Consider the following 17,138-nt stretch of genomic DNA (forward strand, 5'->3'; position numbering starts at 1 on the left):
AAAAAACTAAACTTTGAAAATAAAAAGACACAGACTGGCCTGTAATCCCAGCACTTAAGCAGCTGAAGCAGGGCTATAGTAGTTCAATAGCCTGGGTAATAACCCTGTCTCCAAACAAAACCACAAAATCAAAAATTATTAAATAAATAAGAATGTGCTAATATTTTTAAAGGCAATAGCCATACTCAGGCCACCTATAAGGGAAGGACCTTGAAACAGAACAGAAACATTAAAAACTTAGGAAGTTAGTATTACCAAGTAGTTTGTGGCTTTGGGAAATACAGGTATAGAGAAACCAAGTTACGTGACCACTAAGTATGTGTGTGCAGGGAAATCTCCTTTTATGTATAGGGCATAAAGCAGAATGATAACCACAGAAGAATCAACCACATGCAGAATTTCTGATGTAAATGGTTACCTGAGAAGTCAGTCAGAAGTCTCACTAGGACATGCTTGTTAACCGTTTCAGTCTTGCTAAGGCTGGAAATAGGATCTACTCTAGTATCTTTGATGATAGTGGGCTTTTTGGATATCCCAAGATCAGATCCAGTCTTGACATCTATGTGTTCTAGGATATCAGATGACCTCTGTGACCAAGATTGTGGAGCAAAGGCTGGCTTGAGTTTTCCTCCAGGAGCTGCTCCTTCAGTCTGCACCTGCTCAATCTGCCTTCCCCCTAATTCTTTAATGGCTCTGATGGTGAGCTGCTCTTGCTCTAAGTCAGGAGACACCATGGGGGCATCTGGAGGAGAGCGCACACCCAGCTCACTTCCATTTGTTTCTTTGCTGTGTTCACTGTATTTGTTTTTAATGTCTTTGGTTTCAAAAGCATCTAGCTCACTTTCATGCAAGGGTTCCACAAGCAAAGTGTTTTTAAAGTCTGCTGTCTTCTCTAACACTGCTTCTAAGCTGCTGTGATCTTTATCCATTATTCCTTTCTCCCTGGCTCCTGTGAAGGCAGCCAGCAAGTCCTCTGGGGAGGAACCATCTGTATCTTCAACATATTTTTCAAGCAAAGACTCCAAGTTGACAGATGCTTTCACAGTTAGTGGGAATCCTGTATCACGAAGAACACTTGGAGGTGCCGTTGAAGGAACTGTGGGTTTGTCAGTCATAGCAGGCGCTGTTTCGGGTGCGACTTTATTCAGAGTATTAGGTACTTGTGAACACACCTCCTCACCTTCCAGACTCCTTCTGAGAGAAGCAGTTTTTGGCTGGGTCTGATGCAGCTCAGAGACATTGTTTTCACACCCTTCACTCCTCACGGTTTCACAGCTGGGAGTCTCTTTGACATCCCTTCCACTTGTCTCTGCAGCAGCACCGGGAAGGGAGTCAGGCTTTTGGGGCAGAGCTTTGTTGGTCTCAAATGAGGGATCTGCTGTGATGTCCTCTATAACTGTGTCATCGGACTCCCCAGAACTATCAGCCTCTGTGACTCCCCCCAGCACAGAGTTAGGCCAAGCACCCCTCAGATCAGGTAAACCTCCTTCCACCCATTTCTCAGGCTCAGAGCCAGGCGACTCTGGATGCAGCTGGGAACTGCCTGGCACACCTCTGCTGCTGGCTTCTTTTGTGGAACTGAGGTAGTCTTTGACAGGTTTTCCAGCAATGTTTTCTGGAGAGAAAGATGCTTCTGCCCAGTCATCTGTGGATTTGGTGATGGGAGTGTTCCCATTAAGAGAACATACAGGCATTTTCTGATGAGCGTTTGTTTTAAGATTTATTACTGGAATCTCTGAGCGATGTTCACTTCTGTCTAGTCCTGTACTTTTTGTGGTGCAAGAAGAAGATTTGTCAGACGGATGTTTTGCTTGGGGAACTAAGTCCCAAGTCAGTATTTCATTAGTGAAGTTGTGCATATCGTTCACACATCTAGACACCTCTTCTAGTGCTGCTGTAGTGTGTGAGAACTGTCTACTGAGCAGAGCAGAGGCTGGGTAATGCCCCGCCTCTTTATTTCTCAGGGGAGAAACCTTGTCATCCATTTCCAACAAGTCTGCAGGGCACTCGCTATCACTGGGAGCTGCCCGTCCACCCAAATCATTTGTGCTCTCCTTATACAAATCCTTAAATTCTCTGTCAAAAGTTGCTTTGTCAATAATGACTTCAAATGGTGACTCAGGAGAATCTTTTTCTACACTGGTTCCGGAAAGTTCAGCCGGGGACAGGGAATATGTACAAATGTGTCCTGCCTTAGACTGCCCAAGAGCCAGGGCACTCCTATCCTTTCCACTTGGAACCTTGTTCTGGTTCTTGGGTTCTTGGTCTTCAACTGTCCACTCTTCTGCTGGACCCGTTTCCTCGGAGAGAAAAGGGGGATGCTCTGGGAAACTGTCTGGAATGGAAGGGTGGTCGCAAGACCCGCCAGCTGTAAGAGAAACCGGAGTGTCTACTCTGTCCTTATCGGTCCCCTGAGATGCATCCAGCTTTTCATACCTAGAGGGACCAAGGGCTCTTTTCCTTCTTTGGTTAGAATAAGTTGGCTGCCTAATGTTTCCCTTTTTTCTCCAAGCAGTATTGTAAGGTCAGGGTTATGTATTTCAGAAAATGAAAGAAAGGAGGAAGCCATAATTTCTGAAAGTGGCTCATTAGAGCAAAGAGAGCTCAATCCCATTATGGTCAGAATTTGAAAGAAAAAGATTGTTTACCAGATGCAAGTACACATTAGCTAGTCAGGCCAAGCAGCATGCTTTTTATTTTCAAATCACACACACACACACACACACACACACACACACACACACACACACACACACACAAATACATAACAAAATAAACATCAATGGTTATCCTACAAAACATGCATTAAACCGCCAACAGTAAAATAAAGCCAGTATCATGCTACAAATTGTGAATGACAAAACATTCTCAGGACAAATATTTTTTAATTGCCTACTTTTTCCCCCTGCATAATATGGAGGTACTAGAAGGTTTGGGGAGCTTTTCTTTTTTCTTTTTCTTTTTTTAAAAGATTTATTTATTCATTATGTATACAGTGTTCTGCCTGTATGTGTCCCTGCAGGCCAGAAGAGGGCGCCAGATCTCATCACAGGTGTTGTGAGCCACCATGTGGGTGCTGGGAATTGAACTCAGGACCTCTGGAAGAGTAGTCCGGGCTCTTAACCACTGAGGGTGTGTGTGTGTGGGGGGGTGGGGTGTGTGTGGGGGGGGGTGGGGGGGGGTGTGTGGGGGTGTGTGGGTGTGTGTGTGTGTGGGTGTGTGTGTGGGGGTGTGTGTGGGGGGTGTGGGGTGTGTGTGTGGGGGGGTGTGTGTGTGTGTGGGTGGGGGTGTGGGGGGGGTGTGGGGGTGTGTGTGGGGGGTGTGTGTGTGTGGGGGGGTGTGTGTGGGTGTGTGTGGGGGGGTGTGTGTGGGGGGGGGTGTGTGTGTGTGTGGGTGTGTGGGGGGGGGTGTGGGGGGGGTGGGGTGTGTGTGTGTGGGGGGGTGTGTGGGGGTGTGTGTGGGGGGTGTGTGTGTGTGGGGTGTGGGGTGTGTGTGTGTGTGTGTGTGTGTGTGTGTGTGAAAGGTATTTAACAGGAGCAACATAATCGACACAAAACAGCCTGCTGTTACTGCACGCTGCTGTGCCTTCCTTCTAGGTTGAACAATTCAGAACACACTGGCTCCAAGACCCCTACGGTCCTCACAATCTGAGAAGGAAAAGCGGCTCCAGTTCTTGATCTGGAGAAGCAGCAGATCTTTCCTGAGCCTGAAAATCAGACTAAAAACATTCCATTCCATCTTTTAAGAAAGGGGTCCAAATTGCCTGGTGTTCTTAAGAGTGTTAAAAAGGCCAGCCTGCTTCCAAATCTCCTGTTGAACTGGTCATTTTAACCAAAATCAAACAGGGTATCACAGTGAGAGTGCCTTGAGCCTCTGGGGAGACTCTGGGATGATTTTGAACAATGTTGAAACGGTTAAGGCTATGGGGATTTATGGAGATGGACATAGCCTTACAGTGGGCCAGATGTGCAGTGTTATAGTGACTGTCAAATTGACAAGGGTGCACTAGCGGGGACTCATCTTTACTGTCACTTGGGCAGAATTTAGAATCACCTCAAAGACTCTGTGAGGATGTTTCAGAGAGGTTAACTAAGGAGTGAAGACCTGTCCTGAATGTGGGTGGCACCATCCCATGCCTAGTGTAAAGGGCTCAGACAAGAAAACAGATGGCCTCCTGAGTACCAACCAGCACACTGTTCTTTGTTCTTTGATTCCTAACCTAGAGAATACTCTGAACTCATGAGCCAAAATAAATCTTTCTTACTTGAAAAAGACTGATTGGTATGAGTTTCTTTGGTTAAGACAGTAAACAGAATTCTTTTAAAAAAAAGGAGTGATGTATTAAGACTTACTGATTATTAACTCCACAGCAACCATTCACTTGTTTTCTATGATATTCTCTTTCTTTTTCTTTCTAAATCCCCAACCCCAATATTCTCTTTCTAATTTAAGGAAAGATGCAAATAACCATACCAAAAAAAGGCACTGTCTTTCCCACGCAGGAGAGAAGGCACTGTCTATTTGACACACTGATACATATCTGGAGCTGGAACAAAGCAGACCTTAAAATATTCCTAAATAAATGAATCAAAGGTACAATTTGGTCAGGGGAGACATAACTAGGCTCAGGATAGCAATGCCTTGAGTATGAATGAGTAACTGGGAAGATCTGAAAGAAAAACTCCTGAGATTGTCTCTACATGTAGCCTAGTTCTAATTATGTCAAATAAAGGAAATTTATGACATAGTACAAATTTATTAAAAACTAAAGTAAGAATTAAGCATTGTAGTACAATAAACAAAATCTCACTATTATAGGATGTTTCCAAATGTCATATAACAAGTTGTCTTATTATCTGGAAGCATGCCTTTAACCCTAGTATTGGGTGGGAGTGGGGGTGGGGGGCACCAGAGGCAGGAGGTTCTCTGTGAGTCAGAGGCCAGCCTGGTCTACATAGTGAGTTCCAGGACAGCCAGAGCTATGTAGAAAGACCCTGCCTTAAAATAAAAAAGTTGCCTTATCACTAAAATTTTATGTCCCAAGATCTGAGCTTTAGAAAAGCAAAGCTGTAACCTAGGTAGGTAGTAGGAAACTCTTCATAAATGAAAAAAGAGGTAGGTAGATCTCTGTGAGTTCAAGGCCAGCCTGGGCTACCAAGTGAGTTCCAGGAAAGGCACAAAGCTACACAGAGAAACCCTGTCTCAAAAAACAAAACCCAAACAAACAAACAAACAAATAAACAAAAAGGCGGGGGTGGGTGGGAGAGTCTAGTTATAAAACTAACAGAAAAAAATGAAGCTTTAAATGTAGCAAACATGGCTTACAATCATCACTACATACCTGGGATACTCAGCATGAAAAGGGTGTAAGATAAACGAAGCCCAGCAAAGTGGGTTAAAATTCCGAAGCTTTTCTAACAGGAACAGAACTCTGAGGCAAACAAAACTGACCACACCCCACAAAGAGAGCACAGCCTACTTGTTATATAGACATGGAATTTCAGATGATTCAGAAGACCTATCACAGATGAGAGTGTCAGTAAAGTGAATTATCATTCAGAAAATATGTACTGTCTATCACATGCCAGACACTAGGTTTAATGCAGTAAATGAAACAGAAAAACCCTGTTCTTTATGGAGCTAACAGAATAGAAGAAACACATAATCTATAAACAAATAAAATAATGGTACTGGTTATATTCCATGAAAAGAAAAAGAAAGCATGAAAGAAAGAAATGATGATCACAGAATGTGTATATTACTAGAAAAATAAACACTGTGCTTTTGGCAGGACATGATAATGCCAGTTTCCTATCCCCTGCTTCTCATATTTCCCCTGAATTCTGATCACTCCCATCAGTTCTAAACTGGGTATAGAATAATCTAAGGCAACACTATGAGGTTAGGCTAGAACTCTTGCTGTTAGAATGCTAGTGGGTTTTCTTATGGACATCATAACCACCTGGCAGACTGCAGATATTTTATTAAATCTATACCTTTTTTGGAGACAGTCTTCTGTGGTTCTAGGCTGGCTTCAAACTTATTTTGTTTTCATAACTCAGGATAGCCCTCAATTCCTGATCCTCTGGTCTGTACCTCCCCAAGTGCTAGTACTACAGGAATAAACACTTATGGTTTATGGGGTGCTAGGAATTAAATCCAGGGCTTCACATATGCCAGGCAAGTAATCAATTGGGCTACAGCCCCTGCTCAGAACTATTATATATATATACAAATAACCTTAGAGCTGTGTGCTTTTCAGGGTTTCCAGCACTGGTAAGAATGAAGTAGGATTGAGAGTTCAAGGCCAGTACAGACTATAGCAAGACAGACAGACGCACACAGCTTCCTAATAATGATTTCATTACTCGCTACTATCTGGGTGGACAGTGTTTGGAGGGTAAACAGAACAATGCTTTGTTCACTCTTTGGCAAGCACAAGACACAGATGCTAGCTCTCATTACTGTCAGACCTTCCCATGTGTAGTCAAAGAAGGTAACATCTTCATCTGTGCTTTTAATTTTAATCATCTCCATTAGAATTTTGGCAGATGAAAAGAAATTCCAGCTAATTGTAATCCTAACAAACTTGGGTAGAGCTGATATGTACTAACACAATGAAAAAAAAATTGGGCCAGAAGTAAAAGGTTCATAGAGTGGAAACATTAAGCAGAATATAACAAATCTTTTACTACAGCTCTAAACAAGAACTCTCCAATTAGTAGTCAGCATGGCAACTAGTAGTCATCAATGCTGCTCCAATCAGTATCTTACAACATAGCAGAAAATTCCCGAGAACTTGAAAGTTGTTACCTATTCACACACTACACGCTACATGACTTGCTGGTCAAACAGTTTTGGATTATTTTATGTCTCAGAAAGTGTCTACTAGCTCTCTTCTTCTTCTTCTTCTTTTTCCAAACATCCAGCCCATAGTGTCGCACGCCTTTGACCCCAGCACCCAGGAGGCAGAGGCAGGCAGATTGCTGTGAGTTCCAAGCCAGCCAGGGCTACAGTTACCTTGTCTCAAAAACCAAAATAAATAGATAAATATATACCTTGCAATGTTTCACATATACTTAGATCTCCATGAAGAAATCTCATGAGTAGGGAATGGTGCACACATCTGGGATCCCAAAGTTGGGACCAGTAAGGTTAGGAGTTTGAAGCCAGCTTGTGTTATGACACCTTGTCTCTAAGACAAACAAAACAGAAAACAAACAACAAAAAGGGAGGGGGGCTGGAAAGATGGCTCTGTGGCTAAGAGCAATTCTTTGGCAGAGGGACCTGGGTTCAGTTCCTAGCACTCACATGGTGGCCATTTAAAACTCCAATTTCAGGATCCAATGCCCTTTTCTGGCCTCTATGGGCATCAGGCATACATACAAGCAAAAATACTCACACACATTAAAATAAGAAGAGGACATTCCTTTAATCCCAGCACTAGAGAAGTAAAGGTAGACAGATCTCTGTGAGTTCAAGGCCAGCCTGGTCTACATAGTGAGTACCATGAAAACTAGGATGACATAGTTGAGATTGTCTCAAATAAAATAAAATATATTAAAAGAAATCATTGCAAGTAGTTTCTAAATTAGTTTCTCCACCATTGGGACTCACTATCCACATTCATTTTAAGAGTTCAAAACACTCAAAAGTACAGTGTTACTTTATTAAACAAATAAGCGTAAATATCACATAGATTTATTATGTTGACATTTGAATCACTATAAGTTTCCTACCATTCCCAGGCAAAAAAATTAAAAGATGCTGGGGAGCTGGGTGGTAGTGGCACACACCTTTAATCTCAATACTCAGGAGGCAGAGGTAGGTGGAGCTCTGTTAGTTTGAGGCCAGCCTGGTCTACAAATAGAGTTCCAGGATATTCAGGGCTGTTACACAGAGAAATCCTGTCTCAAAACAAACAAACAAAATGCTGGGGAGACAGCTCAGTGGTAAGAGCACTTATCAGCATGAGAACCTGAGTTCAAATCCCTAGCATCCACCTGCATGCCTGTGACCCCAGCATTGTCAAACAGAGACAGGTCACTGGGGCTAGTTATGTCCTCTTCTGGCCTCTATGAACATTTGCACACAGACACACAGATGTACAGACAGATATATATGCTGGGGTATCAAACTCGAGTTTGCTCCCCAGAAACCCCAATTTAAAAAAAGCCGGGCACAGGGGTGAACATCTGTTATCACAGCACTGAAGATGCAGACAGACAGATCTCTAGGACTCATTGGCCAGTCAACTTAGCATAATCAGCAAGTTCCAGGCCAACTGAAATATAGGAAGCCTCAAAAATCCAAGGTGAGCAGGTCCTGAGAAACATCGAGGTGTCTTCTCCTTTGCAAACATGTGCAACCACCTAACCACACACGGACACAAAGTCCTTATACAACTGTATAAAGGTGGGCAAACTGCTCAATCTCACATAAAAATTTTCCTGACACAGACTCCATTCCATACTATCCTATCCCTTTTATTAGAAGGGCAAGATGCAATGCTGAAGTGATAGGCTTGAATCACCACAGCTGACTTTAAAGAGCTTTCTGTCCAGTTCTAAGTTTTGGGTAGTGAAGAACTTCTACATCATTTGGTCTAAGTCAAACAGCATTTCAACTTGTGTTAGATGCTATGTGAATGAAGATGTTTAAGACCGACACAACAAAAGCTAAGCCAAGGTTGAAAAACAAAAAGATTTTCAAAACAAAATGTTTCTGCAAACCATCTTCACCAAGGATTAAAAGTCTATCTTAACTCAGTGTCTAAGTAGCTGCATGATTTAATAACTTGGCACACACACAAAGGAAGGAAGGAAGGAAGGAAGGAAGGAAGGAAGGAAGGAAGGAAGGAAGGAAGGAAGGAAGAGCCTTAGGAACAACCTTTTATAATTCTTTTCAATTCTTAGGGCACCTACTAGTATTGTATAGGAGCTTTTTTTTTTTTTTTTTAATTTTTTCCAGACAAGGTTTATCTCTGTGTAGTCTTGGCTGTCCTGGAACTTGCTGGGATTAAAGGCATGTGCCATCACTGCCCAGCTATAGGAGATTTATTAAAAAAAAAAAAAAAAAAAAAATTTAAACCTCTTTTGAGACAAGATCTCCCTACATAGCCCTGGCAAACCTGGAACTCATTTTGTAGAAGAAGCTGTTCCCAAATTAACAGAGATCCATCTGTCTCTGCCTCCTGAGTGCTGGGATTAAAGTGTACACCATCATGTATTTCTGAAGTTGTATCTTCTTTTCACTAACTTAGAATCTCTGAGGATAGAGCTCACAATCTGTTTTCTAGGCTTCAGTATATCTGGCAAATTTTAGGGGCAGAATGATCAGAGCTGCATTTCAGAGTTCCAGTTCTGTAAGTCTCAAGTGGTAACCAGTCTTCATTGTCTGTCATTTTGTCCAGGAGCACAATGACACAGCAGAAGAGGAGCAGGGGTGGATCTCAGTGGCAAAGCACTTGCAGAGCATGTGTTTGACTCTGGGTCCCGTTCCCAGAATCACACACTAAACTAACAAAGCCAACGCTAAGCTTATTTTTAAAAATACAGTAACACTACATTTGAATGGAATAAGGCAAAACTCCACTTGACTAGGAAGTCTGGCATGGGAATTAACTGAAGAGGGTTTTCTAGAATTAGAATATTTTATGAGGATTAAAAAATGACACAATTAAAAAATAACTTTAAGTGAACGCAATGTGTACATCAAATGAATATATCTGAACTGTAAAATCCCTTACAGCTTACCCTACTCTTAAAAAATATCTTCTCTACATTTTCCCCACTCATATGGTCCACTTAAACGGCTCTTAGAAAGAGTAAAAGTTTACTACTTCTCTATGTAAATGGTCCTACCTTAATCACTGAAAACATGTGATCTAAATCCAAGAAGCATCATAGATAGACTGTTGAGTTCTTCCTAGAAAGAATGGGCAGCTTAGACTAATGCTATGACTACTACTTAGTTAATTCCCCTCTTACTCAGGATTTCTATTGTTTTAATTAAAGGGGTACTCTCAACATCAAAAATTACACACATCAGCAAAGGGGTGCCAGCCTGCAGTAGCCACTAAGCCACTCTTTCACATCAACAGTATGTATCTCAATACAAGGGAAGCCTGAATATTCAGGTGTAGGTTTTCCTACACTTGAATTTTCTTATGTTCACAAAACAAGGCAAGACACATTACCGTGCACAACAGTACCAGCGACTTGCAGCCACAGCATCCAAATAGGAAATTAGCCAGCAGACAACTTTGCAGCCAAGCAAGGTCCTAAACAAAAAGTCTCCTTTGTACAAAGAAAAATGTTTCATTTAAAAAAAATTGTTTTTTTTTAGAAAAAGGCTGTAACTGGCAAAATGTTTTCCTCAATGCTTGCCCCAAAGTTCAGTGCCATAACTTCCTGTTCCAGACACCCACTACATCAGTCCAACTGAGCACAAATGCCCACAGTGCAGCTCCACTTCCAATCCTCAATGGCAGATGGAGATCCTCTTCAATCTCATTTCCATCTACTTAAAACAAAACAAAATAAAAAACCAAAACACTTTTCTAAAGAAAATCAAAGTATTTTCCAGATCTACTCTCTTCAAAGCCAAAACCCATTTTCAATGTGATTTTGTGTTTAATGGAGGGTCTCTCCCGAAAATGGTAGCACATTAGAGACCACTACTAATGGCATATGGTTAAAGTTCTATCTCTTTTGCTCTCATGGTTTTGTTTTTTCCTCTCTCATGGTTTTAATATCAACTTCAATATAATATCCTTTAAAAAGTTTCTAGGGTTGGGGATTTAGCTCAGTGGTAGAGCACTTGCCTAGCAAGTGCAAGGCCCTGGGTTCGATCCTCAGCTTAAAAAAAAAAAAAGTTTCTAGATCCTAAATGCAGCTATTTTCTGATGGTCTGCGTCACAGGGGCAGCAGTTATATATACACAGGGGCTTTGGAGACCTTGGTCTGTGTGACCCTGAGCTAGGCATCTCTCCATTCTAAAGCCAGGTTGCTCCACTGAGCTGGTGCCTTCCCTCTACCACTGGCTGTGAGGATTAATGATCTGCCTCAAATACTAACATGGTAAAGGCTCACTAAACAGTATCCACATACACTACGTCTGCCAATGCCTTTATGTGTCTTATAACATACGGGAAGTCACCATTAAAATGCATTTTTCATGTCTGAAAGGCTGAGGGAGTGCCTGAAGTTTAGCTCTGCTTGTGGAAAAAGGAGCCCAGACAACTACAAGGGTCGACTCCAGAGCACAAGTTAATTAAGAAGAAACTGATTATTCCACTGGCATATTAACTATATTTATTAAAAAGCTTGAGGGCTAGGTTAGCTCAGTGGAAGAGTGCTTGCCTAGCAAGCACAAGGCCCTGGGTTTGGTCTTCAGTTCTGGGGGAAAAAAGCTTGATTTCCAAGGTATGCAGTATGTCTTTCATAAAAGTAAGTTAATAAATATAATTTTGGAAAGACATTTTTACTCAGTCTATCTAAATTAATGATGTCTTTTTGATAAATGCTCCTCCCTGAAACCTGATAATGGTAAATAGATAATCTGTATTTCCATATTAAAAATATAAAACAATTTTTGTTGTTGTATGCTGAGGATTGAATGTAGGTCCTTAATATATGACAATCACTGAGTTACAATTCCAGCCCACAAATCATTCTTAAATCTAAATATGTTCTACTTAATGATTGCTACAGTTTGGATAGATAAAAGTAGTGTGTTTTCTCCAAAACTAAAGGGCCAAGGGATGCAGAAAAGATTAGTTGGGTTAGTGACTCAAGGTTCCTGCTAGTGGCAGCACTCAGAATAGTCTCTGTGAGACAGGACTGCTTCTAACCCTAGGGTTTTGTTAATCAAACACACCAACTTCCTCTCATTTTTAAAGGCAGACTAGAAGCTTCCAATATTGGCTACCCTAGAGCACAACGAATAATCTACCAAACGCTTCTTTACACAATAAACAGGCTGGCAGAGGTCCCCTGGACTAATTTTTAGATACTTTGTTTTGTTTTGTAAGGGAAATGCTACTAAAGAGGCTGGGCTGAACACTGTTAGGGACAAGGCATCATTAACTACCTTTACAGTAAGAAAGACTATTCTGAATTTGCATGAGACAAATTAAAATTCTTTGATAAGCACAAAGTAAACATGTATTTCAAAGGTAATGATTTGGCTCATAAGATGGCAGAATGATTCTACTTATCTTAGTGTCCTATAATTAAGGCTACTATAAAGGACTTAGGGGCTCTAATGTTATTAGTCTGATTAAAACATTTCATAAGATTTTTATTCTTTCTTTTCAAATTTGAAAAATATTTCTATTTATTTTATGAGCACAAGTGTTTTACGTGCCTATATGAAAGTTCTTCATATCTATCTGGTGCCTGCGGGAACAGAAGCCACTGGATCTCCCAGAACTGGATTTACAGACAGTTTATAAATTGCCATGTGGGTGCTGGGAACTGAACCCTGGTCCTCTGCAAGAGCAGCTAGTACTCTTAACCACTGAGTCATCTCTCTCCAGACTTTAATTTTTGATTTTTGCAGTGCTGGGTATCTGACTTGGGGCCTCACATATATAGTCAAGTGCCCTAAATTGAGCTACACCCCCAGTGCTGTTTTTATTATTATAAGGTCAGTCTTCCTAATAAACCAGCATCCAAGCTGTAGAAAACCCCAGCTAGAATAATGATCACTTCACACAGAACTTTTGAGACGTACTAGTGACTTTAATTATAGATGCCCCCTCTCCCCATCCCCAGCACTCAGTTGATGCTGGGACTGAACCCAGGGACTTGTACATGGAAGGCAAGTGTTCTATCACTGAGCCATAACAGTCTTAACATTTTCTCTTTAAAAACTAAGAGTTTCCCACTGACCTGTATTTGGGTTTAGTGCCACAGTACAAATGGAGTGCACTTTACTAGCAGCATTAATCAACAAAGCATACAGCACACTCTCAATTCTTGGTAGGAGCTGCCAAGATGCCTTCCCATTGGTAGACAATTTTTTTTGTTGTTTTGTGACTGAGTGGATCTTGCTGTGCAATCCTGGCTGGCCTGGAACTCTCAGGTGACCTTCCTGCCTCTGCCTTCAGTGTCCTAGGATTATAGGTGTGAGCTACCATACTTGGATTTTTGTTTGTTTGTTTGGTTGGTTGGTTTTCCCCCAGAGCTGAGGACCGAACCCAGGGCCTAGCAAGCGCTCTACCCCTGAGCCAAATCCCCAACCCTGGGATTTTTTTTTTTAAAGTCACAAACTTAATCTCTAGGATAAGGAGCCTTAACTGCTACAAGTCAACGGACTTGTTCAATATTCCTAAGGATCAGAAAGCAGCCTCAATGAACTTCCGTCAGATTGACATTAAAAATCCTGTAGCTAGGCTGTTATTTTGTAGGTCAGTGGAAGTGTACTGCTTTCTAAAGCCACTGCCCTCTGTATCAATTACATAAATTCAAATTATTAGGTTAAGTGCATGCTGGGATTGAGAAGTCCCAAACCCTACAGGCAAGCTTTAAAACATTTTAAGATTTATTTTAATTGTGTCTCTCTGTGGGGGAGTGAGGTGGTATACTCATGTAGCACGTAGTGCCTGTGGAGGCAGGAAGTGGGCACTGGATCCCCTGAAGCTAGAAATACAATAACTCACCCAACATAATTGCTGGTAATCAAATTTAGGGCCTCTGGAAAAGCAGCAGGAGCTTTTATCTTAACTGCTGAGCTACCATTTCCAATGCAATATACTTTTAACTCTGTGTGTGTGTGTGTGTGTGTGTGTGTGTGTGTGTGTGTGTGTGTGTGACATCAGAGGACAACCTATGGAAATTGATTATCTCCCTCTGCCATGTGGTCCTGAAGACTGACCTCAGATTATTAGGCCAGGCGGAAAGCATCTTAACCTGCTGAGACATCTCACTGGCCCAAGATTTTAATTTTTTTTAGTGATTTTTTAAAAATTTTATATTCATTGGTCTTTTGCCTGACTGTATGTCTATGTGAGGGTGTTGGAGCCCCTGGAACTGGAACTACAGACAGTTATGAGCTGCTATGTGGGTGCTGGGAACTGAATCCAGGTTATCTGGAAGAGCAGCCAGTGCTCTTAACTACTAAGCCATCTCTCCAGCCCTAGTTTTTAATTTTTAAGTAATAGTCAAAACTACATCTAAAGCTTATGCTGTATTAAATGGTTCACTCAGCCTCATTTGAGACCTACCTTAAGTAGCAAAAGGATGGGCTAGTCACTATTTTCCATTTTAAGAGATATGGAGGCAATAAAAGATTTCCGTCTCATCCTCAGTTACAGCCTCTTTCTTAACATTTTTCTTATGTTAATGTGCAAAAAGAAAGTTACGGACTTGCCTTGTGAGGTCGAAAATATAGATACAGGCTGAGAGGAAGAGGAAGAAACAAAGGAATCTGAAAGAAAATATACAGCATAAAAGTTTGACAACCTTACACAGGAATCTTGACTTCAACTTTCTTTTTCTGGAGGTTTATTTAGCCACGGGAAGACTCAGACTTTACTCCAACCACTGTTTTCACTCACCTGCCAGCGACACCTCACTTCACTTCCAGGATGCACTTCTAAAGGTTTACCAGTCAATCTCCTTTAGACAAGCATTATCACCTTCAGGAGAAGAGGAAGTCCTACCATTTCACAACAGCTACAACCTCAAGAGCAGATGTTCCTCTGCTACCTTCTGGCAAAGTGGTTTCTAAGTATTAATTGCCACTTACTTTAAATAGTTTCCAACTACACTTTGAAAGCATTAAGTCACTAAGATGACAGAGGCAGGTGGATCTCTGTGAGTTTGAGACCAGCATAGTCTACAAAGCAAGCTTCAGGACAGCCAGCACTGTTACATAGAGAAACCCTGTCTCTGAAAAACAAACAAACAAACAAACAAACAAAGATGAGCACTTAAAACTGAGCTGGGCGGTGGTGGTGCATGCCTTTAAATCCAGCAATTGGGAGGCAGAAGCAGGCAGATCTCTGAGTTCCAGGCCAGCCTGGTCTACAGATCTAGTTCCAGAATAGCCAGGGCTACACAGAGAAACCCTGTCTCAAAAAGCAAACAACAAGAAAAGAAAAACAACAACAACAACAACAACAAAACCTGGCAAAACCTGAACCTCGATACTTTAAAAACAAAATCAGAATTCATTGGAAAATAGGGCTAACATGAGAACTCTTTCATCTTTGAAAATCACACTCCTCCAATCTGTCAGCATATAAAAAATGTAACATACACATAACATCCCCTTTTTATCTGTTCGATAAACATACCCTTTAACTAAGCAGTTAATGCTTCCAGGAATCCATCCTACAAACAAGGCATGTATGTGTACAAGGACATGTGTGTAAGGACAGATATCCAATGAGGGTGCTGGTTTTAAGTACTAGAAATAATGTAAATGTCCACCAACAACAGATGACTAGTTAGAAAACAACACCTAAGCCCGGTGTTCTCATTTGTTCAGCGCAACAAAAGGAACTAGCAGAAAGGATTAATGGTCTGGGTGAAACCCAAAATGGTAATCAAGGTCTGTAACTCCAGCATTTGGGAATTAAAATGCAAGAGGGTCAGTTGAAGGCAGCCTGGGATACATGAAAGTCTGTCACCTCTGTCTCTGTGTCTCTCTCCTACACACACATAGAGCCATGCAGGGCAGCACACCTTTTAATCCCAGCATTCAACAGGCAGAGGCAAAAGCAAGCAGATCTTTGTGAGCTGAGGCCAGCCTGGTCTGTATAGAGAGCTCTAGGCCAGCAGAGTTAACTAGTGAGACCCTGTTTCAAGAAAAGAAAAGAAAGGGAAAGAGAAATAGGAGAAGTTATTGTCTGGTATAGAAGGAAGATTTTGCTTTTGGGCACTTAAGATAACATGATCTTTTCAATAAAAATAAAACATTTAGAAAAAAAAAGTTTCCTGAGATAGCAGAATGGTTCAGCAGTAAAGGTGCTTGCCATCAAGCTTGATAATTTAAATTCAGTATCAGAGTTCACACATCATAGGAGATAACTGACTTCCACAAGTTGACCTCTGATCTCCATACAAACACTGTAGCATGCATGCACCCATATAAATAGACATATAAAATGAATGTTAAAAAGTCACATGAAAAACAAAACATTCTCCCAAAATGTCCTAAATATACAAAACATTATGCATGAACTCCTTTTCTTCAAATTATAAAAATGTTTTTTCACAAATATTAAAGTTTTACTTAAAACCAGAAAATTGCTCTAAATAACTAAGCCATAGCAGAATTCTGTTAAGTATTAATTTAGGAGAATTATTTTGTAACAAATGTTGTTATTCTTAGCCACTTCTGGAGTCACATGACTGCACATGTGCTGTCAGCAATCAGGCAAAATGCTTAGTCACTCCAGGGCCCTATGTCCTATGGAATCCATGTGCAGCATGATCACATAATCTATGTGCTGCATGGTGTAGCTGCAGAAGCCCATATACGCATGCGTGAGGTTACCTATAAAAGCAAGCTCTACCCACTCCCCACTCTCACTCTCCCCAAGAGGTTGTGCGCACCCCCTACCCAACCCCCCCTTCCTTTTCTGTAGGCCTACCAACCTCCACCCTTTCCATTCCCTAATAAAAACTCTAAGAGTGGGTCCCATTGCACCTTGTGTTTTCTCGAGCCAGTAAATAATACCGACAAATAACAACAAATACAGAGCACATTAAAATCAAGGCAATCGGGAGGCAGAGGCAGGTGAATCTCTTGAGTTCAAGACTAGCCTGGTCTACAGAGTAAGTTCTAGGACAGCCAGGAATGTTACCCAGAGAAACCATGTCTCGAAAAATTTTTAAAAAAATAAATAAAATGAAATAAAATCAAGGCAGAATTTGGTGGGGATCAAATATTCACTCATTAATTCAAGACCAGAATTTGAAATTCACTTTCAAGTTGCTTTAAGATGAATAATCTCATAAATTCTTAAACATAAGAATCATTCTCGCTCTTTTTTTTTAATGATTTATTATCTTAAATTATTGTATATCGGGTTGGGGATTTAGCTCAGTGGTAGAGCACTTGCCTAGCAAGTGCAAGGCCCTGGGTTCGAACCTCAGCTCAAAAAAAAAAAAAAAAAAAAAAAA

General features: G+C 41.2%; 1 protein-coding gene across 4 annotated transcripts in view; it reads right to left on the reverse strand.

The window, feature by feature from the left end:
• Rtn3 (reticulon 3) overlaps positions 1-17,138 on the reverse strand; it is a 58,304-nt gene that overhangs the window by 26,002 nt on the left and 15,164 nt on the right. Inside the window, exons 2-3 of one of the 4 annotated variants that reach the window (XM_036203922.1) lie at positions 14,377-14,433; positions 419-2,368 (exon numbers count right to left, since the gene is read on the reverse strand). The exons of 1 other annotated variant lie outside the window; for it this stretch is intronic. In XM_036203922.1, the coding sequence (XP_036059815.1) occupies positions 419-2,368; positions 14,377-14,433 (2,007 nt within the window). The remainder of the gene's footprint in view (positions 1-418; positions 2,369-14,376; positions 14,434-17,138) is intronic. 2 more of the 4 variants (XM_036203914.1, XM_036203933.1) reach the window with 2 other exon arrangements.

Source organism: Onychomys torridus, chromosome 1 (genome assembly GCF_903995425.1).
Source record: "Onychomys torridus chromosome 1, mOncTor1.1, whole genome shotgun sequence".
NCBI classification, from domain to species: Eukaryota; Metazoa; Chordata; class Mammalia; order Rodentia; family Cricetidae; genus Onychomys; species Onychomys torridus.